At 39.9% G+C, this 27,830-nt stretch overlaps 3 protein-coding genes across 8 annotated transcripts; 1 reads left to right on the forward strand and 2 right to left on the reverse strand.

Annotated features, from left to right (window-relative positions):
• Positions 1-2: 2 nt before the first annotated feature.
• LOC143480442 (protein max-like) lies at positions 3-4,377 on the reverse strand. Of its 2 annotated transcripts, none has more exons than XM_076978146.1 (5): positions 4,222-4,377; positions 3,914-3,937; positions 2,633-2,740; positions 2,127-2,250; positions 3-1,218 (listed from the first exon to the last, which is right to left on the reverse strand). In XM_076978146.1, exons 1-5 carry the CDS (start codon positions 4,255-4,257, stop codon positions 1,034-1,036), a joined length of 477 nt encoding a protein of 158 aa, XP_076834261.1. In that variant the 5' UTR covers positions 4,258-4,377; the 3' UTR covers positions 3-1,033. The 2 variants fall into 2 exon arrangements, with proteins under 2 accessions (XP_076834261.1, XP_076834260.1); XM_076978145.1 differs by having other exon boundaries at positions 2,127-2,265; positions 4,222-4,376.
• A 5,493-nt stretch (positions 4,378-9,870) lies between these two features.
• On the forward strand, positions 9,871-18,500 carry LOC143480579 (hepatic sodium/bile acid cotransporter-like). 2 transcript variants are annotated; one of them, XM_076978356.1, is made up of 6 exons: positions 9,871-10,087; positions 10,854-11,463; positions 15,460-15,664; positions 15,792-15,970; positions 16,211-16,410; positions 16,655-18,500. In XM_076978356.1, the coding sequence occupies exons 2-6, from the start codon at positions 11,045-11,047 to the stop codon at positions 16,762-16,764; spliced, it is 1,113 nt and encodes a 370-aa protein (XP_076834471.1). In that variant the 5' UTR covers positions 9,871-10,087; positions 10,854-11,044; the 3' UTR covers positions 16,765-18,500. The 2 variants fall into 2 exon arrangements, with proteins under 2 accessions (XP_076834471.1, XP_076834472.1); XM_076978357.1 differs by having other exon boundaries at positions 11,040-11,463.
• Positions 17,934-27,788, reverse strand: LOC143480581 (sushi domain-containing protein 6-like). 4 transcript variants are annotated; one of them, XM_076978359.1, is made up of 7 exons: positions 27,631-27,788; positions 26,472-26,607; positions 25,754-25,945; positions 20,276-20,470; positions 19,941-20,079; positions 19,261-19,616; positions 17,934-19,066 (listed from the first exon to the last, which is right to left on the reverse strand). In XM_076978359.1, the coding sequence occupies exons 2-7, from the start codon at positions 26,575-26,577 to the stop codon at positions 19,041-19,043; spliced, it is 1,014 nt and encodes a 337-aa protein (XP_076834474.1). In that variant the 5' UTR covers positions 26,578-26,607; positions 27,631-27,788; the 3' UTR covers positions 17,934-19,040. The 4 variants fall into 4 exon arrangements, with proteins under 4 accessions (XP_076834474.1, XP_076834473.1, XP_076834475.1 ...); XM_076978358.1 differs by having other exon boundaries at positions 27,604-27,743; XM_076978360.1 differs by having other exon boundaries at positions 26,472-26,625; positions 27,631-27,728.
• Between the last annotated feature and the right edge of the window lie 42 nt (positions 27,789-27,830).

The following is a 27,830-nucleotide window of genomic DNA, read 5'->3' on the forward strand; positions in this document are numbered from 1 at the left end:
GATGAGGATAATGATAAAATAGTTTTATTTGGACTCTTGTAGTGAAGGTATACCTTAACTTGCAAGACTGTTGGCAGTATGTACAACATACCTGTATTTGCATGGAATGAAATAAAAGGGATACCTATTCATCACACACTACTTTATGAAACAACTGAAAAAAACACTCCCCTGGCAGGCAAGAATTCATGGGAAGGTTAAATCTGTTGAGATTATTACATTAAGGAGTATACAGTGGCATGTACTACATACTGAAACAAACATACTTACCTGTAGGTTAAAACAACAACAAAAAAGACCCTGTGTGCGGTGTAACTAACATTCAAGTTCCTGTAGGGAATATTACCTGTATTAAAAGTCCTCTTTTGGCAGACCAAATCAAAAATCATAACTTCCAGACCTATGAGGTAAGGATTCATAAGAGCAAGAGGCATCCAATTCCACTTCATCAGGAAAAACGACACACTACACATTATCAGGATACAGCATCAATGTTACATTAAATAACATTTGCAACAAACATATTTGAAAAAGTTGGGGAATCAGACTTCATACCAGTGAGGTGGACTGCAACTTGCATTTGTTTTTTGTTTTTCTAAAGCACCATTTTTTGCAGAAAGATACAAATATCTCCAAGTTAAACTATTTTTAATTACGTTTCTCCTCCACACGCCACCAAACGGGCTCATTAGGAAACCAGTACAGGGCTGTTTTGAAGCTTGACAATTTGTGCATGATTACAGAAGAGGTTACAAAACAACACCTCAGTCTGACAATGTTGAGCTGCCACGTGTCAGAAAAACGTGGCTGGTCTTGTGAGTGCAGAGTGGCACCGGCGTGGTGAGATAAAAGGTAGAAATTCTGAAGCCTTCCTTGGGATCCTCCCACACCTTCTGAACACCCGATTTGGAGTGGGAGGAAGGGGGAGGGATGACTGGGTTGTGGAAGGACATGAGAAGAGGGGGAGACCATTGAGGAAACAGTCTGAACCCGAGGCGTCCCCAGATGCGAAGGAAGTTGCCTGGCAGAGCATCTAGCTGGGCTCCGCGCGGAGTTTCTTCCTGTTTGGGGGTTCCTCAGGCTCTGATTCGGAGCTGGAGTCAGAGCCGCCGTCGAAGGCAGACACAGCGCTGCCCTTGGGGTTGGTGTACAAGCTGCTGTCTGAGGAGTAGCTGTTCTGAAGTTGGACATTCCCTCTGGCTTTTTCCAAAGCACGGACTTGTGATGCCAACACAAACATGCATGCACACAAACACAGAAAAAGGTTAGTTCAGGCAAAGACTGCTATGGTTTGCAGCAATAGATTAAAGTACATTACCTGTACACTAAAAATCAAACTGTAATCTATTTGAAGTGTCTCTCTAACACTATGGCAATGACAGCAGTGAATAAAACTGTTGTGTTAAGTACTGTTTCTGTTTGACAAGCATTTGATAACTAGCATTTATCTTAACTAGCAGCAGCATGAAAGCAAGCAGAATGTAATTTTTAAGATTACCATACAGAAATGACTAAGCCACTTTATCTGCCTGTTTTGTAGCATATGGTTTTACCATGTATTGTTTTGAGTTGTTGATTCTGTTCCCGTGTTTGTGAGATGATTATTACAATGGAAATAAACTTTGGGCCTAACAGAGTTTTAAATCCTTGATTTCTAACATGTAATGACTGTGAAGCAGTGTTGTGTTGTAAATCATCCAGTAAATTAAATAAATCATTTAAAACCATTCCAGCCAAAATCATCTAAGAACTACTGCTGCATAGACACGAATGGCTAACAGCTTGTTTGTATTTTTTAATGATGTGGCTGCAGACAGCAGGATGAAGCCAGAAATATGCATCCTTACTGCTCAGTGCCAACATACTGCCTCAGAACTAATTTGTTACCAAAACAAACCAATAAACCAAATTATGGATTCAATGACAGAAAAGAGCAAAACGTTCTCAACCTAAACTCCCACTGAATATGCATTTCAGTTAATGAAAACAAGACTGGAAGCCTCTGAAATAACCAAGAAAACAAACTGAAAACGGCTTCACTACAGGCATGACTACTGCTGGGGGGGGGGGGGGGGGGGGGTGTCAGCAATGCTGTAAGGCAGGACAGACGGCTCGGCGCCACTCACCCTGCTGCTCCAGCAGAGCGTTCTGCTTCTTCAGGTCGTCAATGTCCTGCTGGTGCGTGTGGTTCTTCCGGCGCATGTACTGGATGTACTCTGTGGCTTTGTCTAGAATCTGAGCTCGGGAAGCCTGTTTGACAGAGTGCTGTCAGCAAAGGAGTGTACAACTAAACATGATGCAGGATTGCGCTGTCCACCACACACACACACATACATACACACACATTTCACTTACTGGACTACATAACCATCTACTAGATATTTAAAGGCTATGCTTCCAACTCTACTGGCCAGTTATTTGAACCACAAGTCTAGGTTACTACCAGATTGCAGAACCAAGAGAATTTTGCTTTTCTAGGCACTAATACTTTCCACAAAATTCAAAACAAATCAAACTATGGGAATTTTTGATTTTAAAATAAGTATACATGCAAATATGAAACATTTAATACAAAGAAAGGCAGTTCAAATACCCCCTACCCCCCACCAGACCAAGAACTTTGATATTCAACCTTCTCTCCTTGTAAGGACGGGACAGAGTCCCGTAAACTGTGGAAACTGTCTTTGATGTGGTCCCGACGCTTGCGCTCCAGCGCGTTGTGGTGTGCCCGCTTGTCCGCCTGCAGTTTAAAAGAATGGACAGAACGAGGTGACTAAAATGTTAATATTATTGCAGCCTGAAAATAATGTCAAGACTTTATTTAACAGAAAATCTAATATTTCAGCTTGGTCTGTGTTTCAGGAAAGAGAGTCTGGTTGAAAAAGTACAAGGTTGACTTCTACTGTTGACTACTTTTTGTTGATTACTTTCTTTTGGCGTGACACTAGGAAATAAATGGAATGAAACAAAAACATGTATTAAAGGAATTTTCTTTTTCACACCCACACTAAAATAACTGATGGTACTGACAGCATCACATGAGTCAGGTCATTTTGGTGAATAGTTCAAGAGGAATTATTGATCATGAGCCATTATAAACGTTTTCTTTACAAGCAGTGTTTCTCAATCAAGGTCCAGGGCCACTCATACAGCACACAGTTTAGTGACTTCACCACCACAACAAGCCCACTTTCAACCTAACTAGGTGCTTGTTTCCAAGTTGAGTTAATAGTTGTATTGGGCAAAAGGAAGCCACTAAGATACGCGATGTGGGCGTGATCCAGAACCATGACTGGAGGAAACGGTCTTGGATATCAAGGCTGCGGAACCGATCAGCTAGTGTCAAGCCCACTGGTGTTAACTGCTTATGTTCACTCTATGATGCACATAAATAAACCACAGCTATTCAGAAGCTCATTTGTAAATAAAATACGAAAATAAAGCATACAGATTCGGCTATATGGTTTGGTAGTGAGAGGGAATCTCAGGTAAATATTAGGAGACAGCTGGGCGATGCGTCCCTAACTACTACTGTCGTAAATAACCAAATATATTTAACCAATATATTGCACAACCTATATACGAGCCTATATTATACTACCATACTCTTAACAGCGTTTCTTACACATATATTCCCTTTAGTGCGGTATAATATATTTGTGTCTCAAACAGGTATTTTACGAAATAGTTAGCTAGCTAACAATGTTTATGAAGAAACTGTATTTGTTGGCCAGTTTAAAACTATATATTACTAAAACGAGTTGAACATAACTGATAGATATGTTAAAAGTACTGCGACGCCACGAAGGTGCGCGTCGCCCCGTGAGAGCCACACCGGAGTCCCGCGGCCTCAAAAACAAGGCCGGGTAAACAGCAGCAGGAGAGCCGCCCAGTACAGCCAGCAGCTACGTACCACCGGGAGAAACCTCGACTCCTCCTGCGAACAGAAAACCCAAATTAACCCGAACGGAACACAATCACCGGCAACAACGCACACGTCAAACGTGTATATACAAATGAAACAGAGCAGTCGTAAACACATATTAGCACAGAGCCCGTACGTTAGCCTAGCATGCTAACAGGTTAGCCTCATCCGGCTAAAGGGAAACAAGTTCAGCAACGCACGCGCTTCACAAGATATCATACGGCGATCGTTTCATTGCACGAAGGACAGGGACATCTCACAGGGACATCGCTTTACAAAGTAGCCCTGACACTTACATCGCTGTCCACTTCGATGTCATCGTTATCGCTCATTCTTTTACCGAGTTAAAAAATATATATTTCTCGTATCCTGATTAGATCACAAACAGCCTCCCAGCGAGACGAGGAACTCGAGTGGACGTGTACACGTGACTGCACAAGCTAGACACAACGCGGAATGTGCGCATGCGTAATAGCGCTAGGCATAATGGGTAAGATATTCTTAAAGGAGAAAAATCTATGCCTAAAGTACACTTCAAACTTGCTGGTTGCTCAGTCTCAATACAACCTGCCTCACGTGTAAAGAGGTCTTGCAATTTCATGGGTGCATGCTCAAGTGTTTTATTAACTTATTCTACTTTAAATAATTAAATCTCACCATTCAATATGGAAGGAAATATTCGAATTTTTGAAATTAGTATAAAATGTAATTTCTGTAAATAAAATCCCGGCATAGTCCTGTTTCATTAAACCAAGACATTTTACGCTAAAATCTATGTTTCATACGTTTGCACTGTGCAGTTTGGTGAAATTCCATTGACCATCAATATAGGAACATATTTAGAAACACCTAGCACAGACAGGCCCATATAACATGTTGTTATAGTATTGTTATAGCATGCAGTTTGGTGAAGTTCAACGTTACACTAATATACTGTAGTTGTGCATGGTCCACATGGCCCACTTCTAGGATCTTATTTATTTCTGGTGGGAGCCTATAGCTGGGTGCCTTCTCAAGGTGTCTGCCAAGACCTTTAGTCCCTTAGTAAAGCAGCTCAATCTTATGTAGATATCTAAATTATCAAATAAATACTAGTACTCATGTTTCCTTACTGTATATACTGACAGGTGAATGAATAACATTGACCTTGTTAGAGTGGCACCATCCAGCAGTAGTTTATATTCGGCACAGCAAGTGAACATTCAGTTCTTTAAGTGTGTTGGATATTTATACTAGCTGGTCTAGCTTGTCTATGAGAACTTCCCAGATTTATTGAGGACTTCTGTTACATCAGCTCCCAACAACATCACCGTTAACCACCAGAGGTCGCCCTCACCTGTATACTAGTGTCTCTTCCTTGTGTATTTGCTCACCTGTTCCTTCCCTAATGAATCTGTCTATTTAATATTGTCATGTATTGCTCTCTCTGTGCAGTATTGCATCAACTGTGTAGTGTGGGAATCTGAGCTTTTCTGTGGGTTGCTGCTGCCCCAATACTGCTCTGGGTTGTCTATCTCATTTCTGACTGGTATATTTTTTGCCTTTTTTAAACAACTGTTCTCTTTGTTGTATCAAAAGAGATAATATTAATCAAGGTAATAACCCCTCCATTCAGTTTGTGGCTTATGTTTTACACCTGCTCCCTCACTGAGACACACATTTTTCTGAACTTTTGTATTTTGATAACAAAGGTGTATTGGTTCGTTCTGGAAACACATCAATAATAGTCAAGGAAAAACTCAGAAGCAGAAGCCACTGAAGCGTTTTAGTTTATTCAACAACCCCTCTTCAACTACCTGAGGAAAAAGTCATCCATGAAAAGTTATATGTTTACTTTTGATATTGCCCAATAATCCATGCCCTTAGCTACATCTGATGCATCACATAATGCAACCACATTATATAGACTTGCTACATTGGTGATGTCTCTGTCGATTTGCATTGAAGGAAGCTGTAAATTGTAGGTGTATTCACCATGCTTTATTTGCAGTCACTGACAACACTGGGGATCATCAGGAACAAACCACAGGTCAAAACCCAAAACCACTTTTGACTGGCTGTTTACTTCTGGCATCATTGTTTCAGTGAAAAATTGAAGGGCAAGGGCACAATGTTTGAAAAGCAGACATCGTCTGACTGTGGGCAGACTGCCCAGGAAGCAGGATGAATCCAAGAAGAGGTGATTGAAGTTTGGCAGTGAACCTTCAGCAACAGTAGATTGTGCTTAAGTTGTACAAAACCCAATAGAGAGAAACGATGTTGAAAACCGGACTTCTAAACACATTTGTGCTTGGTATTATTGGACGTTAATTTCTTTCTTGGAACCAAGGGCACAACAGAGCAGATTTACCTCACCAATAGAAGATTGAGGCCCTTGGCCCTCTTTTCCAAGCCAACCTGATGGTGTGGCACAAATGAATGTGAAGGCAGGACGGTTAAATAAATGCTGGTGCCACAATTACTCTGCCCATTCAGTCTGCTCTCTTGAAGCACTGTGGGAAAGTCTTCCACAGCTTCGTCCTTCAAAGAATAGCTGACTTTACTATTAGGAAGGTTTACATAGCACCATTCATACACACTGGCAACTCAAAGTGCTTTATACAGGAAAAGAAAGAAGTGTTTTATGACCTGAAGTCTATCACCTTGGGAAGGTCATTGCCAATAAAATGTAATACATAATATTAAAAAAGGTTTTAAAGGAATAAAAATATAAATTAAAATGAATTAAGTAATGAATTTAAATAAAGACATTTCATAAAGAAATCTTTGATCTTATGATAAAATGCTGATTTCATGTGCAAACGGAGACCAGAATCTAATAGTCCGCTTAAGTTATGAGCTACAGTGGGGAAAATAAGTATTTAGTCAGTCACCAATTGTGCAAGTTCTCCCACTTAAAAAGATGAGAGAGGCCGGTAATTGACATCATAGGTAGACCTCAACTACGAGGGACAAAATGTGAAAAAAAAATTGAGAAAATCATTTTGTCTGACTTTTAAAGAATTTATTTGCAAATAATGGTGGAAAATAAGTATGTATACATGTATATCTCTTTGTGAATCATAAGTTTTGTTTTACGCCATCTGCATTCAGCCTTCCTGCATTCTCTTTTGGGTTTGAACTGCAGTAGCATTTCTCCATGTTTACTCCATGTTCTCCTCTGTTTACCTGAAGTTGCTTTAGCTTTAATTGGAGCAGTTTCATCCAGAACACTAACAAGTTTATCCAGATGATTTGTATAGCACCATGCTCATTTTGTTTGTGAGAAGTGTCATTGATAAACCTCTTCTTAGAATCGATATGCCAGGTCTTATGTTTTGATTATGCCCACATATCAAAGAACACGTAGTAGACTTGATAAAGCTACACCCTGAACAAAAGCTGATAAGTTCATCTTTTGAAATAACCAAATCTATAGTGTGACCATGACAGTGTGTAATCCCATCCACATGCTGAGAAATCCCAAAAGATGCTGGTATGGCATAGAGTTCATTGGCGTAACTGTTCTTTCAATTATCAATATGTATATTAAAATCCCCAGCAATTATCAGGAAATGAGATATAGCAAATCTGAAAATTCATCAGTAAAATCTGCATTGTACCTACCTTGGCGACCTATAGACTGTTACTAGTAATATTTTTGGGATGCCAGTCAGAACTACACAGAGATACTCAAATTATGTCATATAACCAAATAATAACTGCTTGCATTGGAAGGAACCATTAAATAGAGCAGCTGTACCTTCACCTTCACCGCTGGCTCAAGAGACTTTTATGAATTTGAAGTTTGGTGGTTCTGGCTCAGTCAAGTGTGATTTGTCTGTTGGCAATCTAATATTAAAAAGAGCTGACTTAACAACTGTTGTGCTCTACATCAAACACTTCATATCTTACATAGTGATTGTTCGTCACATTTACAGTGTTCAAGATATACTGTCTTTCCTGTTTCTGATAAGTACTGGAATGTGAAGGAAAACACACATACTGTGTCCAAGCTTCTTTTGAAAACAAGTACTGCTGACATCATTGCTGTAACAGCAGGGACCCAGGGAATATCTGTGTGGCATACTACTTGAGCCCAAGGTGGCCTCTTCAACTACAGTGGATGACGTTGGGTGGGGGTTCTTTTGGCGATGGGACAGACAGCGTAGCTGCCTTTCTGGTGGTGGTTGGGCTGCCACAGGTGGTGTGAGAGGATGTTCTGAGGGATGGAGGTGGGGATGAGGCAGTAGATGAGGGTGGGAGGGAAATGTTTGAACGCCTTGCCTTCAAATTGTACTAAAGAGGTTTTTAAAGTCTATTTTCAATACCTCGGACTCCTGCTTTGCCATGTTTACCAACATGCACAATTAGCCATTTTACTGTTCAGTGGTCAGCCAGTAATTTTGTGAGTTTATTATTTAGCTCAGAGACTGTGATGCTCAGTTCACAGTGAAGTGAATTTCTGATAGTTCATGCCATTGATAGAATCATTCCCAATTATGAGGGTGTCAGCTGTGTCCACAGACTGAGACTCTGGTTCTGCTGGAGTGCTCCGGGCGGCTGTCCTTTTTGTGCTTCTGAGATTCTGCAGTGGTCCAAATCTATTCTGCAGATGAAGTGCTCGATTGTGAGCAACAGTGTTAGCTTTAGCTTGAGCAGTGGAGGTTGATAACAGTATTTCAGACCTGTACATAACACCGTGTTTGTGTTTGGTCCCAACCCGGACCTACTGCCCGTTGCCATGACTCCCACACTCTGATGTTCCTTGTGCTGTCCTGGAATGACAAAAAGCTCAGAAAACTAATTCAGTCATTTTCTGTAGGTGAATGTAGCATATCTGAGAGCACATGTGTTCTGAAACCTGTGGTGCCATTGTCTCACGTGTCTATTGTAGTATCCACAAATTTTCCTGTGCTAGTAAAAAAAAGAAAAAAGAAAGAAAATTACAATAAAAAGAAAAGTAGCAGCTTTTGGCTTTGTAGTTCTTTCAAATCATCTCAGGTACCAGAACTTGACAATATTTTGAAAGTAAAAAGAAAATGCAATCTGTAGATAAAGAAGCAGAGCTAAGCTTAGAAGCATCCAAATAACAAGGAAGTCAGAAGAGAAGAATCCCAGGACAGCTTTGGGAGTAGAACCATGCTTGAAATAGGGCAGATGACTTTGCACTTTGGGAACCAGGTAATCTTAAAAATAAATGTTTTGTATGCAATGAACAATGTATACAGGCTAATATATGAATGATTTAATACATGATTCATTCCGATTGCCTTTAGTAAGATAAAACAATTTTCTTGATGCCTGTGATTACTAATAATATGCAAAGTTGGCGTTGAGCTTCACAAGTGTCTGCATAAGTATGCAACATGCTCAGGAGTGTTTATACAGTTGCATGTCACGTAGAAAGCAGCCTTCGCCCCATGTGACTAGGTCAGACCATCTTGTATAATGTTAGAGGATTAATCACATGTGGCTGTGGCTGTTGTGGCTGTTGGCCATATTTGTTTGCGTCAGTGGAGCTGGTTAAAGGATGGGCATGCATCACAGCAGAATTGGCCAACTGGATTAGGTCCAGGCTGTCCAAAAGCTGGACGTTCTTTGTGTGTGAATGTGTTGACCAACACCCAAGAGCATGCATGCTTTTCACCGTTGTTCGTATCGGTGCCTTTTTGACTTTTGACCCACTGGTGAGGATATATATATATATATATATATATATATATATATATATATATATATATATATATACACATACACACATATATATCCTGTTGCCTGGTCCTGGTTTTCTACTGATTATTTTGTGTTTTGTGGTTTCTATAGTAACTTTTATTTGTGGAATACTGTGCAGTAATATTGGTTGGTGTATTTTCCCCCTCTTCCCTTGGTGTCTGGCTGTGTGTGTGTGTGTGTGTGTGTGTACTGGCCTAATGCGTTTAAAAATTTTACTTTTTTGCACAAAGATTTAAATTTGTTAATGTAAGTGTAGCAACTGTAAACCACAATGTGACATCACGAAGAAGAGTTGAAAGGGGTTAAAAAGATGCAAAGGAGGGTGGAAAAGTGGGTTTGTGTGTGTGTGTGAGAGAGAAAGTGAGACAGTTAGTGGCACACTGGTCTTCAGAGGGAGCATCAGCTTAAAGGTGCAGCACCATATACTGCACAGCTTCAGGAATGAAGGTAAGACCATTTACAATGTAACTTCATATCACAACTTCATATTGTGATGCACTGCTAAAGTGTTCTATTAACTGTGTTCTGATTCAATAGGTTAAATGCACTGTAACTATTGAATATATTGCATTTCAAGATGCAACATATTTTGTGTTGCTGTATTATTATGACATGTCTACAGTTATTAATTAATAATTATATATATATATATATATATATATATATATATATATATATATATATATATATATATATATATATATATATATATATTTATTTATTTTACCACAGACACACATACTCCATGATTAGTTTGTGCTTGTTTTCTGTTGCTTTGATATAAAAAAAAAAGCCACAGAATTTATGAAATATATATATGTGGGGTATGTGTGTCTGTGATAAAATGTAGGGAAATGGTAATAAACAATACATGGTTTGTCTTTTGGCTTTAGTTCTTTGCAATGAGACTTTTAGAAAATGCTCATACTTCCGTTTCTCTAACATCTGAAAGTCACGAGATTATCTGAGAAACTTTGTCTGAATCTCCTTAGCCCAGTGGCCTAAAAATAGGGCACCACAAGACATTATACTTTATTCACGTGCTTGGATGTCATTTGTCATTAACTTTAAAATGTTTTCTCACATCGAATATACAACTGTTAAGCTAAAGTATTTTGCTCATTGTCCATATCAAAATCATAATTTTGTCCCATCAGCTTGTTTAATGTTGCTTGATTTTTTAATCTTTATTTATTTATTTTTCTTGCTCTAGGGCACGATGTGTGAAGGTTAACAATTTTTAAGTACGCAAAGAGAATGAAGGATCAGAAAACAAACAAATATTCAGTGATAGAGAGAGTTGCAGGCCATTTCAGAAATATAATAAAACATTAAAATTGGGACACATTTTAACAGATTACAAATTACTTCTACCACACTTCTCATTTAAAATCCATAGGTGTAATGGGACTCATGAATTTGACAGAAGATCACCACAGAGTTGTTAGCCAAAGCAATTACTACAGTCTCCTCAATGCCACCTCAGAGAGCACCACTGTCCATAAGGGCTTTCTGTCCCCCTTCTCGCCAGCCATGGACAAGGCAGTCAATGGCATCACGATCCTCATTCTCTTCATCACCATGATCTCTCTCGGCTGCACGATGGACACTGGCAAAATCAGGAGCCACTTTGTCAAACCGAAAGGTGTAGCAATAGCAATGGCTTCTCAGTTTGGCATCATGCCACTCGCTGCCTTCTGCCTAGCCAAAATCTTTCAGCTCCGGCCTATTGATGCTGTCACAGTGCTGATCTGTGGATGCTGTCCAGGCGGAAACCTCTCCAACATTTTGTCCTTAGCTCTACAAGGGGACATGAACCTAAGGTAATATAAACTTTGGCACAATATTCTCAATTTTAAAGGTGACGTTTGCCTTTTTCACATTTGATCTAAACACATATAGGAGAATTTCTAGTCACAAAAAATACCTACTTTCTTAGTCAATACCATGAATTCTTTTTCGTACTCTGTAGTTTTGGAGCACTGGAAATGATATGAACATTAGGGTGTCCCAAAAAAAAACAAAGTGATATTCTCAAGTCTCACCCCCTAAAAGTGTTCTACCTTTGGATTTGACAATGTATAAAAAATTTCAAGTCATTATGATAATAATTAATGGTCCCCCAAGGGCGTCAAAGTTTTTATCTACCCGAAAATCATATTTTAGACACGATTTTCCATATTTGAGCATTTTTATTGAGTGCATATAATGTTTTTACATGGCTTATACATCATAGCGAGTTATTTAACAGTTCTGCATCAATTGTTCAAACATGCAATGCTCAAATTGCACATATTTGCTCAAAATGTGCCAAAAATGCTTCAAACTGGCTGTTTTTTTTGTTAATTTAACAGCAAAACTGAAAGTAGCAATCATGAACACAATCAACAGTCACAAATAAAAAGCTTAACATATGCAGTTGGCTGCATCTGCAGTAGGTATCCCAAGTCAAACTGCAGTTAGAAGACCTGGAGCAATGCACAGAGCCAGATGGATGGCTAAAGCCATCTATTCACTCAAAATTGAACTTCTGCTTTCCAGCAACGAATCTGTGCTGCACCTGACGGCACGCGAGAAAATAGGCATTCAGCGTTTCAACAGGTTTGTCGTGATGATCTATCTTCAATCCTGGTTCACCAGCCGAACTGCATCTGATGCTCCAATCAATGATCTTTTGTTGATTCAGCGATTGCAGAATTATGACGATGAAAAACTACGAGATGTTGGTTTGCAAATGATGGAAAGGCACTCGTGGTACCTGACACCAGAACTAGCAACTCTTGCACTGTTTTCAGATCTTTCATCTGCTGACGAAAAAGCTCGTTTAGTTGCAACCATGCAATCTGAAAGAGGTTTACATGTTAATAAACAGGTACCAAGAGACATGTCACATGTCACAGCTGAGCGTGGTGTGGCATTAATTCAGCAATTCAATGGCTCAGTGAAAAATGAAGAACAAAGGCAGTTCCTCCTGCAAGTTGTTGAGAATCATCGAAGCAAGTTTAAGACATCTGACCGCAACGACCTTGTAAACATTTAAATTGTAAAGTGTAGACTTCAGTTTCTACTGGAATCCAGTGTTTGCCATCACCGGCAATCCGACATGTTTGTGATTCAATGTGTGAATATGTTAAGCTTTTTATTTGTGACTGTTGATTGTGTTCATGATTGCTACTTTCAGTTTTGCTGTTAAATTAACAAAAAAAAAAAACAGTCAGTTTGAAGCATTTTTGGCACATTTTGAGCAAATATGTGCAATTTGAGCATTGCATGTTTGAACAATTGATGCAGAACTGTTAAATAACTCGCTATGATGTATAAGACATGTAAAAACATTATATGCACTCAATAAAACTGCTCAAATATGGAAAATCGTGTCGAAAATATGATTTTCGGGTAGATAAAAACTTTGACGCCCTTGGGGGACCACTAAATATTATCATAATGACTTAAAATTTTTTACACATTGTCCTATCCAAAGGTAGAACACTTTTAGGGGGTGAGACTTGAGAATATCAGACTTTGTTTTTTTTTGGGACACCCTAATGAACATCTACAGTTTTGGAACCGGAAGGCGCTTTGTTTTGACTAATATTTTGAAGTTGGCTTTGTCTAGTTTCACAGAGTCTATTTAGCCAGACATCCTAAATCTCTCGGGGGTTCTGGGGGGGCTCCTTGATGCCCTGTAAATATAGACAATAACTGGAAAAGACACACACAGTGTGTGTGGCTCCTTCTGAAATTGCATACTTCTATACTACACCTTATGTGAAAGCAGTATGCAAGAACAAATAGTGTCTCTGAAGGCACAGTAACCATTAAAGAGTATGGAAAAAAGTCCCTGGATGATATACTTCATAGGGAGACATTTTTAAGGATTCAACTGCAACATCCTTTCCCATGATTTCACTGGAGCAGCAGAGATGTTTGAAGCTGAGGGAAAAATGTCAGTGTAAGTATAAGATGCAACCAGAAAAATAAACATTAAAACATTTATCAGAGGTCTTCTCCACCAGTGGATTTTACCCCTAAAAAGAATCAAGTTCCCCCCTAACCACCCTCATCTACAGTCTCTTCATCATCTCTATTCTTCAGAGCATCCTCTAAGCAGCATCAAGCTCCAACCCCACCCAACTGTGGCACCCCAACCACCACCAGAAAGGCAGCTATGCTCTTCACCACACCCAACATGACCCCCACTGTAAAAAAAAAAAAAAAAAAAAACTCCAGAAGAGGACCAATGCAACTCCGAATCCCAGAAGTTCTTGCTCCAGGAAGAGGGTGGGACTTAGAGTAGGCCTATTAAAGGTTAGAGTAGGCCATTTTATATTGTGCACACCAAATATGTAAGAGGACAGGAGGTTTGATCTCACTCCGGATGCGTAATTCTATAAAACCATCCTCTGTTGCTACATCCATCCATCATCAAATATTCACTTCAAACAAACATCCTCAGCTATATGAATTGTATATATAAGGTATATATAAGGCATAGACCACTGGAGTGCTTGTGCTTCAATTGTTGTGAACTGGACTACTGTTACAACCCTGACTGGATTGTTGTGGATGGGTGGCTTCTAATACAGGAAGATGGCACTGGCAATGTGTTCCTTTTCATATATGTGCTAATAGACATACCATCACGATAGCACGCCACTTTAGATTCAGTGTAATCGCTACAACAAAATTTTACACCCAGCTACCATGTACTATAGTGGAAGAGGATACTTCAGTCTCAAATAGTATGCCACACTGATATTCTATAGAGCACAACAATTACATTATTAAGTCAGTTCTTTTTAATTTTAGGTCACTCAAACATACCAGCTTTTGTTAAGGATGTAGTTTTATCAGGTCATTACTGCGTGTTCTTTGATATGTGGGCATCATCAGAACATTAGACCAGGCATGTCAGTTTTAGGAAACCGTCAGTTTTATTCAAACCATCTGGATCTGTTGAAGCCTTGCTGGACAGTTTCAACAGTTTTAGTGTTCCGGATGAAATTGCTTCAGTTAAAGCCAAACCTAGTTGAGGAAAACAAAGAGCACCATGGAAAAATGCAACTGCACCTCAGAGTCAAAAGAGAAGGTTGAACAAAGATAGAGTAAAATAAATAGACTCGCAATGAAATCTACAAAGAAATGATGCATGTTTGCAATAATATTATATGTAAAGTAAGGTAAACCTTTTTCTCCACCTTTCTCAACAATTTCAGTGTCAGGATTTCAACCTACTCACAGAACTGAAACTGCTTGAACTAAAGTAATTAATGACATTCGCATGAACACAGATTCAGGGAAGCTCTTGCTTGATTTTAGAGCAGGCTTTGCTGCATTAAAGTGATTAAGTGTTGGGGTCTTATGCTACCTCCCTAAAACAATTTTATGGTGAGATGTGTGATTCAGCTAGTCTGGTACAGTACTTCCTGCTATCATTCTGGTGGATGAATATATTGGTATGATTCAAGAATACAAAGGCAGTCAAAACAACAGCTGCTGTTCACTAGTTTAAAGCCACGTAGATGAATCAATTCAAGTAACATTTGTGTGTGCATCAGCAGAGGTGTGTGATATGAATTTTGTCATTCAGAGGAGTCCAATGAGAGTTGGCACCTTCAATTCATTTTTAACAAATTATTCAAGCAACTGACGAAATAATATAAACCCATCTGAGGTACCAAGACATTGTCCTGTATGTGTAGTGCTCAAACGTGAACAATGTGGGGGGGAGGGTGAACTTCCACTTAAAGAGTCCATTAGAAACTTTAAAACATTATTGCAAAGAAAACATTTTATAATAACAAAACTGTCTTCTGCAGCATTGTGATGACCACCTGCTCCACCGTAATGGCATTGGTCGCGATGCCCTTTCTCCTTTACCTGTACTGCCAAGGCTTCCATGGTATGGAGATTCCTGTCCCCTACGTTGGCGTCATCATTGCCCTCATCATGATCTTGGTGCCCTGTGCCATTGGCATCACAATTAACCACTACGCACCACGTTACTCACAAACTGTCATTAAGGTAATTCACCCCATTCGCCTGCCTTACAGTGAATCGGGAGCAAATATGGGGATTTCTATAGATTGGATCAATGAATTTTGGGGAACAGAAAGGAAAGTGTCACTCACACCACTGCTCTTCTCATCAGGTTGGTATGAGCATTTGGCTAATAGCTGGAGTGTCCATCGTAGTGTTGTCTGGGATCACTGTCGGGAGAACGGTGTGGGTGGTGCTCTCCCCAGAGCTCATGGCAGTGGGATCTCTTATGCCTTTCCTAGGCTTCCTGCTTGGGTACATCCTGTCAACCATACTCCACCAGAGTGCACGGTAAATAAAAGTCTTTATTATTATTTTTTTAAGTGCATCTAAAATTATTTCAGAAGAAAATGGTTACATGTTAAATATTAAAATGTTAAAAGTCTGATATTTCCAATTAAGTGTCTGTTGAGCATATTGCATCTTCACAGCAATACTTTTAGGCCAGCAAGGCCACTAAAGTTGTTAAATGTACCGTATATGTCCATTGCTATGATAGGCCAACTGAAGAACTCCTATTTGTCTCCACAGGTGCAAGAGGACCATTGCCGTGGAGACCGGCTGTCAAAACATCCAGCTGTGCTCCGCTATTTTGAAAGTGGCCTTTTCTCCAGAGGTCATTGGACCCCTCTATCTTTTTCCATTTGTTTACTTTGTGTTTCAGGTTGCCGAAGCTCTGCTCTTCGTCAGTTTTTTCAGATGTTACCAAAGGTGTAAACCCTCAACAGAAGGTGTGTTGTCTCAATCGGTTCATTAGAAATTAAAAATAAGACCCTTCACATGACAGTACTTTGACTAGAGCTATAGTCTACTTCTAACCATTAGCTACAAATACAAATATTATTCAAATTTCTTTTTTTGATACATCTACTTCAACATGTTTTCCAAGAAAGCAAATATGTACTGATTCAAATGTCTCATTCACATTAACGTGATATTCAGATAGCTATAAAATGTTTTCTTTGGAATTTCCAGTAGAGAAAACTGCATCTGGCAATTGCCGACTAACCGGAGGAGATGAAATTCCCCATTCGACCACTTCACATGGCCACATGGTCATGAAGGATTACGCTGCAGACCACTAAGCTGACAGCAAAACCATCATCCAACAAACAAAACTGTTTACCCAATGTTCAGCAGGCTGGCCTTAGAATCCCGCCCAGCCTTTACGCTGCACCACTGCTGATTGATGAAGGATCTTCCCCTTTGAACAAGACATTTATTTTATAGATTTTCTCCTTTACTTATGGTAAAATTGGTGCATATGAATTTCTAGTTAGAATTTATTTTAGTGTCAAGTTTTACATTTTGGTAAAGTAATAAAAGATTACTTTTAATTTAAATTATACCACAGTTAGTTCCGACCCTACAATGTGATTGGCTGAGAGGCGATCTAGGAGTGCCAATATTATGCGTTATAGCACTGTAACCAAAGCTCTCCATGTATTACTCCGCCACATACAGGTAACCTAGCAACGAAGCAGCGTTTACAAGCCAAACAGCGCAACTACAAACAAGCAGCAACATTATCAAAATTAATTACAGGGAGCTCGTTAAATCTATTGGCTTTGAAAGCATTTGTTTCGATCTGAAACTGGAGGATGAAGCTATAAATGACCAGCCTGATTCCTCCAATGAGCCAAGGTTTGTCACGCTTACAAACAATGATTTGGATGAGCTGGAAATGCAGAGAAACGAAGTTAATACCGTAAAATCCATTATCAATAATTGTTGTACTTTATTTTTAATAAATACAATTTTATCAACAGTTGTTTTTGTGTATATTTACCTCTATAATATTTATTGGGTAACGCTGTTCCAGTCTTGTGCAAGTTTAGCAGCGAGCCATTGAATGGAACTATTTTAACTGGCGGAGTATTTTTAACCAAACAGGTCGTATTTTCTCGTCCTCTTTAACTCAAAATCTTTCAATAAACAGCAGTAATGGAACTGTGGTATAATCGTGCCTACGACCGCAGCACAGCAGTGCCAATATTACACGGTATAGCACTCCCTCTCGTGTATTATTACGTAAATATTAATGCTTTGAAACAATGTAAAGCAAAGTGTACATTTTCTGAGTTAAAAGAATATTTAATCAGAAATCACCACAAGTTATTTACAATGTAAAGATAAATTAAACCTTTATACAAACAGAAAAATACTACTGCTTGCTAGTTACTTCATTCTGTTCCAAAATGAAAGCTGAGGTCATATAGTACATAACATCACTTTTTGGCATTAAATAAATCCATTTACATTAAATTACTTGGTTTGCTCCAGCAAAGTATCATCTTCAGTGAAGCTTTTTTTTTTTTTACAATGCTAATCAATAGCACTTCATATACAAAGTCCATTTTGTCAAATTATTCTCTAATGCAAAATAAAATGCAAACATGAAATATGAACAGTAAAGCCTATCATACTGTTAAACAAGTGCACTCTCCCAAACATTTAAGATTGTATATGTCCCTGGGCAAATAATGCAACCTCCCTACCGAACCAGGTAGTTTTTGGATTATTTAGGCTTTATGATAATCTCAATGATTTCAAAGCATATTCATGAATTTGGCAACTCCTAATCCCATCCCAAAGACCTTGCTATCAGAAACAATTGGTATACCTTACTTAATCATGAATATATTTTTGATTGTGCATGTGAAATTGCTGCACTGTCCAGAAGCCAATTCTTAAACACACAATAAAAGACATTACTCTCAACAGATGTAAGCAAGTGACAAATTAATGAATGTGGGAAACAGACACGAGGGTAGAAGTAGCCCTTAGTATGGTGTGGCAGTTGGCCCAAAATAAAACAAAACGAGAAAAAAAACCTTTAATGCTAGCACAAGCATCCATGCATCATTCACAACGTCAAGTGGTGTTATGCGCATTTTAATAATGTGTAAGAGTGATTGGAGTTGCTTGCGTGCAGAGGGGCAAGTATGATGACGTGATCACTGTGGTCTAAGTTTCTGAACAGAGAAAATCCCACAGAACATTTAATAATAAAATATTTAAATGCCAAGTAAGGCCTTTCATAAATCTTTTGCTTTCTGTACAGTGCTGTGTCTCTCTGCTACATCGCTTACTCATAGACCTGAGGGACACAGGAATCAGCTGAAATTGTGCAGGGTTTGAGCACGTGTTGTATACGCATATGTGTAATTAGTGGGAGTTCTTGACTGGACAGTACTGGTGGCATCTGTCAGGCACTTGGCCTGTTGAGTTCAGTATCACCTGAGATGGGCTGAGCTGTATTTTGCAGAGATGCAGCACAAAGAAGGATCACAGCAGTCAGGCCTGCAGGACTGCAGTCTTTGTGGAGGCTGTATGGCAGCTTACAGAAATCCAGGAGCTCTCAGGATTCCTTTATTAGGGGAATGTCTACGGAGAAAGGTCCAGGAAGATTAGTTACTCACTTATTTCTACAAACGCCATTTCACAGAACTCCTAAAATACCTTTAGAATGTAACCAAACAATACTTCATAGTAAGCAACAATACTGTTTTTAAATAAATTACATGCATAGTATGAAAGAGAAGGAGGAAGAGTGAAAGCACATGAACATGTGTTCTTACCATCAGACAGATCCTGCTCCGAGCCGTGCAGAGACATGCGTAAGCTGTTCTGCTGACTTGTGTCTGGGTTGTGACACTGGAGCGCAGTGGACGCTGCCGTAGCTCCCTGCACAGCATCTAAGGACCAGGAGGAGGAGGAGGAGGAGGAAGGCGGCTGACGCACCACCGCATGCTGCACACGCGTGACTGAGGCCTGGGCCGAGGGCTGCTCCAGAGATTGTGGCTGCTCGTCCGGGTGTGGTCGAGCCAGGACCACACCTCCAGCTCCAGACACAGCCTCCTCATAAGACGGCAAGGTCACCTGCACACCCTCCACCGTGATGGTCACGGGCTGCCCGGATCCTCCCTCCTCACGCCTACCAGAGGGGACAGGGTGGTTGAGAATGTGCGTGGACTTCAAAGAATGTTAGTAGAATAAAACATGCTGAATAAAACATACGTCCAGCCACAGTTAATACTCTTATTCAGCACTGATTCTACTGGTTCTCTGTGATCCTCAGATACATTTGACGGTACTGAAACACCCATGAGCCAGAAATTGTAACTGGGCTTTCATACAGCGGCAGAATGAGTTTATGAGTTTTGGCGCGTCAACGAGGCACACTAAGTTATCATTCTCCAAAATGTGAGTAAAAGTAAAAATAAATCTGTTGTAATAGTTGAGTAAAAAGGCGACTTACCGTCCGTGGTGGAAAGACTTCAGTTTGGGCTGCAGTAAGACAAACAGCACCACCAACAGGAGCACCAGTGTCACAGAGATGGCAGTGGAGGCCACAATGGACAGCGTGTTTATTCCCAGTATGGGAGAGGAATTTTTTTCTGCAGAGGACAGTTTTAAGAGTCACCAAACATTCCTCCACCCAGAGGCAGAGACGTAACCAGGTAAAGTGGAGATCACATGCACACCCACACTACACTTAAGTAATTGTTAGCATCAAAGACCAACAAACTTAAGCACGCTTAAGCATGCTTGTGGGGGGATAAGGTGCGGACATAAAGGGGGAGTGATGGTTACCCTGGCTGAGCAGGCAGCTGATCTGCATGGGCCGGTCCCACTCGCCGCTCTGGCAGGTGAGGTATTTGTACTCCCCCTTCAGAGCGTAGCCTTCGTCGCAGAAGTATTCCACCACCATGCCATCTGTCAGGTGACGGCATGGGGATGGATGGCAGATGTAACCCCCGTTGTCTGGCTCAAACGGAGGACCACACACTGCAACACAAAGCATGGTACAGAAGGCCTGATTGGATGCTGAATGTCAAGTGTGTTTTTCTCTGTAACAAAACATTCTAGTTGAATTTGAACACATTCTAATTGAACAGTACTGAATAGAAAGCTTAAAGCAATTAAACATAAACCAGCTGGCTTGGTAGTGACAGCATAAGCACTCTAGTCAACGAACAATTCAGCAGTTAAAACAAAAAACAAACAAAAAAGAAGCAATATTACAAATTCACTTAATATCTTCAGCTACTGTTAGCTCATTGTGAGATCGGACAGTATGAAGGTAAATTAGTATTCTGTTATTTGACATTTCTGTTATTTGACATTAAATGACATTTCAAAATAGTGATGGTATTTCAAATTGGTGACGTACCAATTTCTGCCAGTCTGAAAGCATCAACTATGATTATTTTTAAATTATCTAATCTGTAGTTTTGTAGTGAATTAATTAATGCTATTTGATACAATGATATGTTAATATGAACCTATAGAAAGTGTGGTACTCTGAGAAATAAAAAGTGCATGTTTGGTCACCATGTTTTTATTTTTAACATACATTTATTATGTTGCTGTACCTAAATAAATTAAAAACAAAATCTATTTTAAAAAACAGAGAAGAAGTGGACATTTTTCTCTTGGCCCTCCTGTGGAAAATCATTTAAATTAATTGGCACTGGGGTTGGAATGACTTGTGATACTTGACTTGAAATGACTTGAAAGCTTGTGATGTTTTACCATTATAGAGACACAGTTGACGACAGTTGCACATGTTTATTTGTATATTGTTATGAAGAGGAAGATATTGTTTATGAAGAGGAAATACCTGTTTAGATATGTTTGCCATTGTCCTACAACTTATATGATGTTAAATCCCTGGGAAATGTCGAACAAGAAAATTGGAAACACTGAAGCACCAATGGGGTGGGGAAATATTCAAAAGGTTTCATAAAATGTGATCTCATCGGCTATTGAGTAATGTCTTATTTTATTGATTTCCATTTCCAATGAAAAGGGCAAATATTTAAAAAACAGCACTTGACTAAACATTAAAGATAATCTAACTTTTTTATATGAATGTTGTATTCATATTTATTTGTATACTTTATAATTACAGTATTATGTAGTTTTGAACACAGCCCTTTTTCACCTTTAATGAAAACTTGCTTTGTGTATTGTGCCACCTGCTGGTCTGCATGACACCTACACTGTCTCCTACCTACAGTCATGACCAAAAGTTTGGAGAATGACAAATATATTTTCACATGATCTGCTGCCCTCTGGTTTTTATGCGTGTTTGTCAGATGTTTTTATCACATACAGAAATAATTGCAATCATATTATGAGTAACAAAAGCTTTTATTGACAGAATGAGTTAATGCAGCAAGTCAATTATTTGCAGTGTTGACCCTTCTTCAGGACCTCTGCAATTCTCCGTGGCACGCTCTCAATCAACTTCTGGACCAAATCCTGACTGATAGCAGTCCATTCTTGCACAATCAATGCTTGCATTTTGTCAGAATGTGTAGGTTTTTGTTTGTCCACCCATCTCTTGATGATTGACCACAAGGTCTCAATGGGATTAAGATCTGGGCCGTTTCCAAGCCATGGACACAAAATCTCTTTTGTTCCCTGAGCCATTTAGTCATCACCTTTGCTTTATGCCAAGGTGCTCCATCATGCTGGAAAAGGCATTGTTGATCACCAAACTGCTCTTGGATGGTTGGGAGAAGTTGCTCTCGGAGGACATTCTGGTAACATTCTTTATTCATGGCTGTGTTTGTGAGAGAGCTGATTCCCTTGGCTGAGAAGCAACCCCACACATGAATGGTTTCAGGATGCTTTACAGTTGGCATGAGACAAGACTGGTGGTAGCGCTCACCTCGTCTTCTCCGAACAAGCCGTTTTCCAGATGTCCCAAACTATCGGAAAGGGGATTCATCAGAGAAAATGACTACACCAGTCCTCAGCAGTCCACTCCCTGTACCTTTTGCAGTATATCAGTCTGTCCCTGATGTTTTTTTTCCGGAGAGAAGTGGCTTCTTTGCTGCCCTCTTTGAGACCAGGCCTTGCTCCAAGAGTCTCCGCCTCACAGTGCATGCAGATCCACTCACACCTGCCTGATGCCATTCCTGAGCAAGCTCTGCACTGCTGGTAGCCCGATCCCACAGCTGAAACACTTTTAAGAGACGGTCCTGGCGCTCGCTGGTCTTTCTTGGGCGCCCTGGAGCTTTTTCGGCAACAATGGAACCTCTCTCCTTGAAGTTCTTGATGATGCGATAGATTGTTGACTGAGGTGCAATCTTTCTAGCTGCGATACTCTTCCCTGTTGGGCCATTTTTGTGTTGTGCAATGATGACTGCACGTGTTTCTTTAGAGATAACCATGGTTAACAGAGGAGAAACAATGACGCCAAGCACCAGCCTCCTTTTAAAGTGTCCAGTGGTGTCATTCTTACTTAATCATGACAGATTGATCTCCAGCCCTGTCCTCATCAACACCCACACCTGTGTTAATGGAGCAATCACTGAAACGATGTTAGCTGGTCCTTTTAAGGCAGGGCTGCAATGAAGTTGAAATGTGTTTTGTGGGATAAAGTTCATTTTAATGGCAAATATTGACTTTGCAATTAATTGCTGTTAAGCTGATAACTCTTTATAACATTCTGGAGTATATGCAAATTGCCATTATAAAAACCGAAGCAGTAGACTTTGTAAAAATTAATATTTGTATCATTCTCAAAACTTTTGGCCATGACTGTACATGCATGATACCTACATGATCCTGTATTGAGTCTTGTAGAATACTTATCTGAAATTTGCTAAATCTATCCACGTATAGCAAACCAAATGCAGTCATGAATTCTGCAGCTTCCTAGAAATCTGTCCAGATAGTTTTCTGCTGTTATTGAATGGTATGTGTGGTTGGCCGCCAGCACCTCTGCATAAATGTGACAAATCCAAATCTGTGGACAGCAGACTAATGGTCTCCTTGACTGACATTTCTATGATATAATGTCCTGTAACCATAATGCAAAGCCACACAGCTGCAAGTTTATAAAAAGTGCAACCAGAATTGTTCTTGACTCATTTTCATGGTTAACATCAACACAAATATGCTGCAAGTAAGATGAACACAGCTATCACTGTTGCTGTTTATTACTGTGCATTCCATAACTGCTGCTCACTCTTGGCAGAGGACGATTAAAATATATGATCCAATTGTTCACACCATTGCCCTATAGTGGTATGCAATTGAACTGAATTCAGATTACAGAATGAGTTGCAGCGACATAGTCTGTGGACCAATTGCTATCGAAGATCAGATTAACATACCTATCTTCCCATATTAACATACCTATCTACATCAAACTGAGGCAGTTAGAAGGATATGGGCCCAATCAGCAAATCAGAAGCTATGACGCATCATGCATGCTGAAACATCATTAAAATTAATATTATGTGATCCAGATATAACTAGACCTGTATATGAACTAGAGTTGGAAAGTAAATATAAAACCTTATCAAAGTACTTGATGTCACCACGACACTGTTATCAGACTGTAATTTCCTCCTTTCCATTACAGATGCTCTTCATTATGTTTGGTCATATGGAGTGACATCTAAGAGGGCACTTGGAAAGGCCTGCGGGTCGGGCTTTGTTGTGGGTGTTCAAATGGCTGGAGAGGCCACTTCTGGCACCATAAATCTTCTCAACTTCATGGTTATCTTTAAGGCATGCAGTCAAAGATCCAGGTCCATATACAGTACGAGTTTACTGGCTTGACGCAACCCCTCCTGTAACCCTCTTCTGTGAGATCTGGAATGTCATACTTTCTCAGCCCATATTTTGTTTTTGAGCTTCCTTGCCTGGCATTACACTAAGGCCTTGGCTCTAGAGTGAGCTTCCTTCTTAGCCTGGCAAGACATGTCCCTCTGCCAGGCAGAAAAAGCCTGCTGTTTTTTGGAAATAAAAATATGTTCATTGTTCCTCCTCAGCACGGCAGTAGTCCTCGTTTCTCTTTGTGTTTAAGCCGTGGACTCCAAGGCCAGTGTTCAGGATGGTGGTCTTTGGAGAACTCCAGTGTGCCTCAACATCATCAGGGTACTCTGGTGGCAGCTTGGAAGAATGTCTGAGGTTTTGCTAGGTTCCTCTCACGAAGACACATTCTCAAATGTTCTTGCTCTAGAGTGCTAATAAAGCATGTTGAGGCAGCATAGATGGCCAGCCACTTACACTCATTTACACACCTCCAGAGGGTCATTTTAATAATACTGGGTCAATCATATGAGCAATGGGAGGGGAAGCAGTCATCCCGGGTCCCAGAGTCCACCAATACAAACAATAATTAAGTTTTCATTAAAACCTGTGCTCAAATTATGCTCATAGATTATGCCGTTTCAAATGTCCAAGTCAACATCCCAAACGAACTCTGAATGCTTTCCTGTTGTGCCACTTGGGAGCATCATTGCCGAATTTCTAACTAAAGCAACTTTGGGCAGCAGCCTGCTGAAAAAGCAGCTGCCAGTGGACCTTTGATGCCCACAGAGGAGCAAGCAGCATCAGAGATTTCTGCTTATTGTCACAAGCCTGAAATCCATGGAGACAAACATATGAAGAAGAAATTAAATAAAATGAAAATAGTTTCTCTGTGATATCCAAGTTGGCCAGAGAGTACTTGTACCACAAACTCACAATCAGAGTCTCTGTTCAGTATAGCTGACAATATTGTTGTTAACTGTGCCTAACTTGCTCAAGAATGGCAAAGAAAACCAATTAGGTTTACTTCTTTAGTAAACAGTAGGGCAATTTGCTTGTTGCTGTTTTTTCCATTAAGCACGGTACACTGCATATAAACCAGTTTGCTACAAGGATAGTATTGTTGCATTGAGATGATTGGTGAATGCTAAAAATGTCACCTTAGCATATGTTTTGACCAATTTATCGTTATGGGATTTTATGTTCAGCTCAGTGGACAGTGTTCCGCTAAATCTATGGAAATCATTTAAACAGCATAGGTTTGAGTTATGTACATTTAAAATTGTAAAGTTTAAATATACTTACTATTTCAATTATTGCCATATTTCAATGACCAAGCAACAAAAATATTTAAACATATGCCATTTGTTTATAGAAAATGTGTTTCCTCCACAAACTCCCATATACTGGGAAGTTGTTTAAAGATGGTATGAAAGTGGTCAATGCTCTAACTTTCAGGCAGTTTTTTAAAATACAGACAGAACATTAAAACAAGTTCATAGTAAAATTACTCACAATTATTGTGCAGACAACGAGGTGGGCCTGATGTCCAGAGGCCCTCTCTGGTGCAGATGACAATGCTGGGACCATCCACAGTGAAGCCTGAATCACAGCTGTATTGGAGCACAGTGCCTACAGGGAAGGAGCCTCTGTTGGTCTCTGACACATTGACCTGCCCGTGCTGAATGGAGAATGGCCTCACGCAGCCTAAGAAAACAGGAGTTGTCAGATATTAGACATGCTACGACATCAGAGAGGCATTTGGAGTACTTCAGAGGTGTGGGCAGAGGATGTGCAATCATTAACAGCAGGCTTTTAAAACACAAGTCCAATTGAGTGTGATTTTGGCTTATGCAATCATGATGAATCATGGAACTGCTAAGATGCCTTATTAGTTTCTTTAAAAAAAAGAATATAAAAAATGTAAAAATACTATATTTTGCATTTTTGGTGTAGCTACAAAAAGTCATTTCAGTTAGAAAACAATGCTGTTTGCAAGTACACACCTTTGCATTTCAAGGGAGTAAATTAAAACCTTCTATTGTTAAACAAGAAGTATGTGCTTTCACCCCAACCAATGTGATATTAAGCTATTTTAATTTAGTGAAAAGAAAACAGAAAACACAGGGGTCTCCCAAACAGATGAACAGCTCACAGATAAACTAAAAATATAAGCTAAAGTTCCTTTGTTGTTAATGTCAATAATGTTAGAAAATGGATAAATGGGAATTACTTGATGCCTGTGCAGTAGTTAGTGCACTCAGGAAGAGCAATAGAGTCCAAGACAGTGGTGCTGAGAAGACCCTGACAGATGAAGCACACTCGATTCCTTCTGACATCTTATCCCTCCACGGCAGGGCGTTGGACTCCTGCACAAGTCAACGGTTCTGTCAATGAACATTCATGTTGGATCGCCACAGCATGACCGCAGTAACACATCATTAGCTTTTCGCTATGAAACGCTACCCTGCCTTGATTTAATACATATTCAAAACTACATACATGTTAGTAGAACAGTATTTTCTACAGTTGATCACACAACTGAAATAGAATCACTGTTTAAGTTACTTTCAGTTACAGGTAACGCTCCGCGCCTGGTTGTGAATGAAAACTCGACTTCCTTGTTGTGTTTCCATATGTAGGTAGTGCGATGTGACCTAAAACTGCCGCTGTGCCACAGCTAAATGTTGACGTGGCAGCGAAAACTCCGCTTTTCACCACAATCCTAAAACAAATCCTAAAATGCAACATTTAACAGATTTAGCGAGAACCTAAGACCGGAAACGTTGCTAGCTAGCTCCCCACCCGGTATAACATCTAAACCAGCCATTTATCTATTGTTACATGGTTACAAAATGATATATGAGTGGAAAGAGTAACACGACATGTCGTCAATGTTGGGCCAATATAACTGGTTAACTACAGTGGTTATATTCTTAATTTATGTTCCAATTTAGCTAGCTGGCTACATTTAATAGCTACCGTTTCATTTCAACAAAAGAAGCTGAGACAATGGCTACCTAGCTAGCTAGCTAATCTTCGTGTGTAAAACAGCTAGATTACCTCGCTAAGATTCATTAACATTGACAGCTAGCTGGACGACATGCCAACAATCTAGTTATCCATCACACCAACAATTAACGACTGGGTGACAATATTAAACAGACGTTAAATCGTTTATTTCTAGTAAACAATGTTTTTAGTTTTTCTCTTGTTGGTATCCCTAGCTAGCTAGCTAACCAACAAACTAGATATAGAAATTCAACAAATATCTAGCCTGTCAGGAGTAACTAGTGTACTCATGTCCGGCGAGCAAATTGTCCTTCTCCCATGAAATATTAACACCACATAATTGACTCACTCACAGGCCTCAGTTCCGTGGTCAAACTGACCTTTGTTCGGGATAAGCAGCTAGCGAGCTAGCTCCGCGCCCTCGTCCAACTGTCACACAGCTGACCAGATGACCTGCCTGCTGAACGGTTTCGCGGCGCCCCTAGCGCCCTCGTGAAAACGGAGGAGTTTCTAGGCGCCCGCCGCTGTGTAACGGTCTTCCGCGTGTGTGTGACGCTAGAGGCGCCCGCGAGACGCCAAA

Source organism: Brachyhypopomus gauderio, chromosome 17 (assembly GCF_052324685.1).
Source record: "Brachyhypopomus gauderio isolate BG-103 chromosome 17, BGAUD_0.2, whole genome shotgun sequence".
In the NCBI taxonomy this organism is placed as follows: domain Eukaryota; kingdom Metazoa; phylum Chordata; class Actinopteri; order Gymnotiformes; family Hypopomidae; genus Brachyhypopomus; species Brachyhypopomus gauderio.

What these genes read in the sequence shown, in the direction of transcription:
- LOC143480442 (XM_076978145.1), bottom strand. Translation starts at nt 4,257, where the DNA reads ATGAGCGATAACGATGACATCGAAGTGGACAGCGAT. An exon ending in ACATCGAAGTGGACAGCGAT is followed by an intron (nt 3,938 to 4,221) that starts GTAAGTGTCAGG and finishes TTCTGTTCGCAG; the next exon opens with GAGGAGTCGAGGTTTCTCCC. An exon ending in CGCTCTGCTGGAGCAGCAGG is followed by an intron (nt 1,219 to 2,126) that starts GTGAGTGGCGCC and finishes TGGCATCACAAG; the next exon opens with TCCGTGCTTTGGAAAAAGCC.
- LOC143480579 (XM_076978356.1), top strand. Translation starts at nt 11,045, where the DNA reads ATGGGACTCATGAATTTGACAGAAGATCACCACAGAGTTGTTAGCCAA. An exon ending in CAAGGGGACATGAACCTAAG is followed by an intron (nt 11,464 to 15,459) that starts GTAATATAAACT and finishes TGTCTTCTGCAG; the next exon opens with CATTGTGATGACCACCTGCT. An exon ending in ACTCACAAACTGTCATTAAG is followed by an intron (nt 15,665 to 15,791) that starts GTAATTCACCCC and finishes TCTTCTCATCAG; the next exon opens with GTTGGTATGAGCATTTGGCT.
- LOC143480581 (XM_076978359.1), bottom strand. Translation starts at nt 26,577, where the DNA reads ATGTCAGAAGGAATCGAGTGTGCTTCATCTGTCAGGGTCTTCTCAGCA. An exon ending in TCGTTGTCTGCACAATAATT is followed by an intron (nt 20,471 to 25,753) that starts GTGAGTAATTTT and finishes TTTGTGTTGCAG; the next exon opens with TGTGTGGTCCTCCGTTTGAG. An exon ending in GGAGCAGGATCTGTCTGATG is followed by an intron (nt 19,067 to 19,260) that starts GTAAGAACACAT and finishes CTTTCTCCGTAG; the next exon opens with ACATTCCCCTAATAAAGGAA.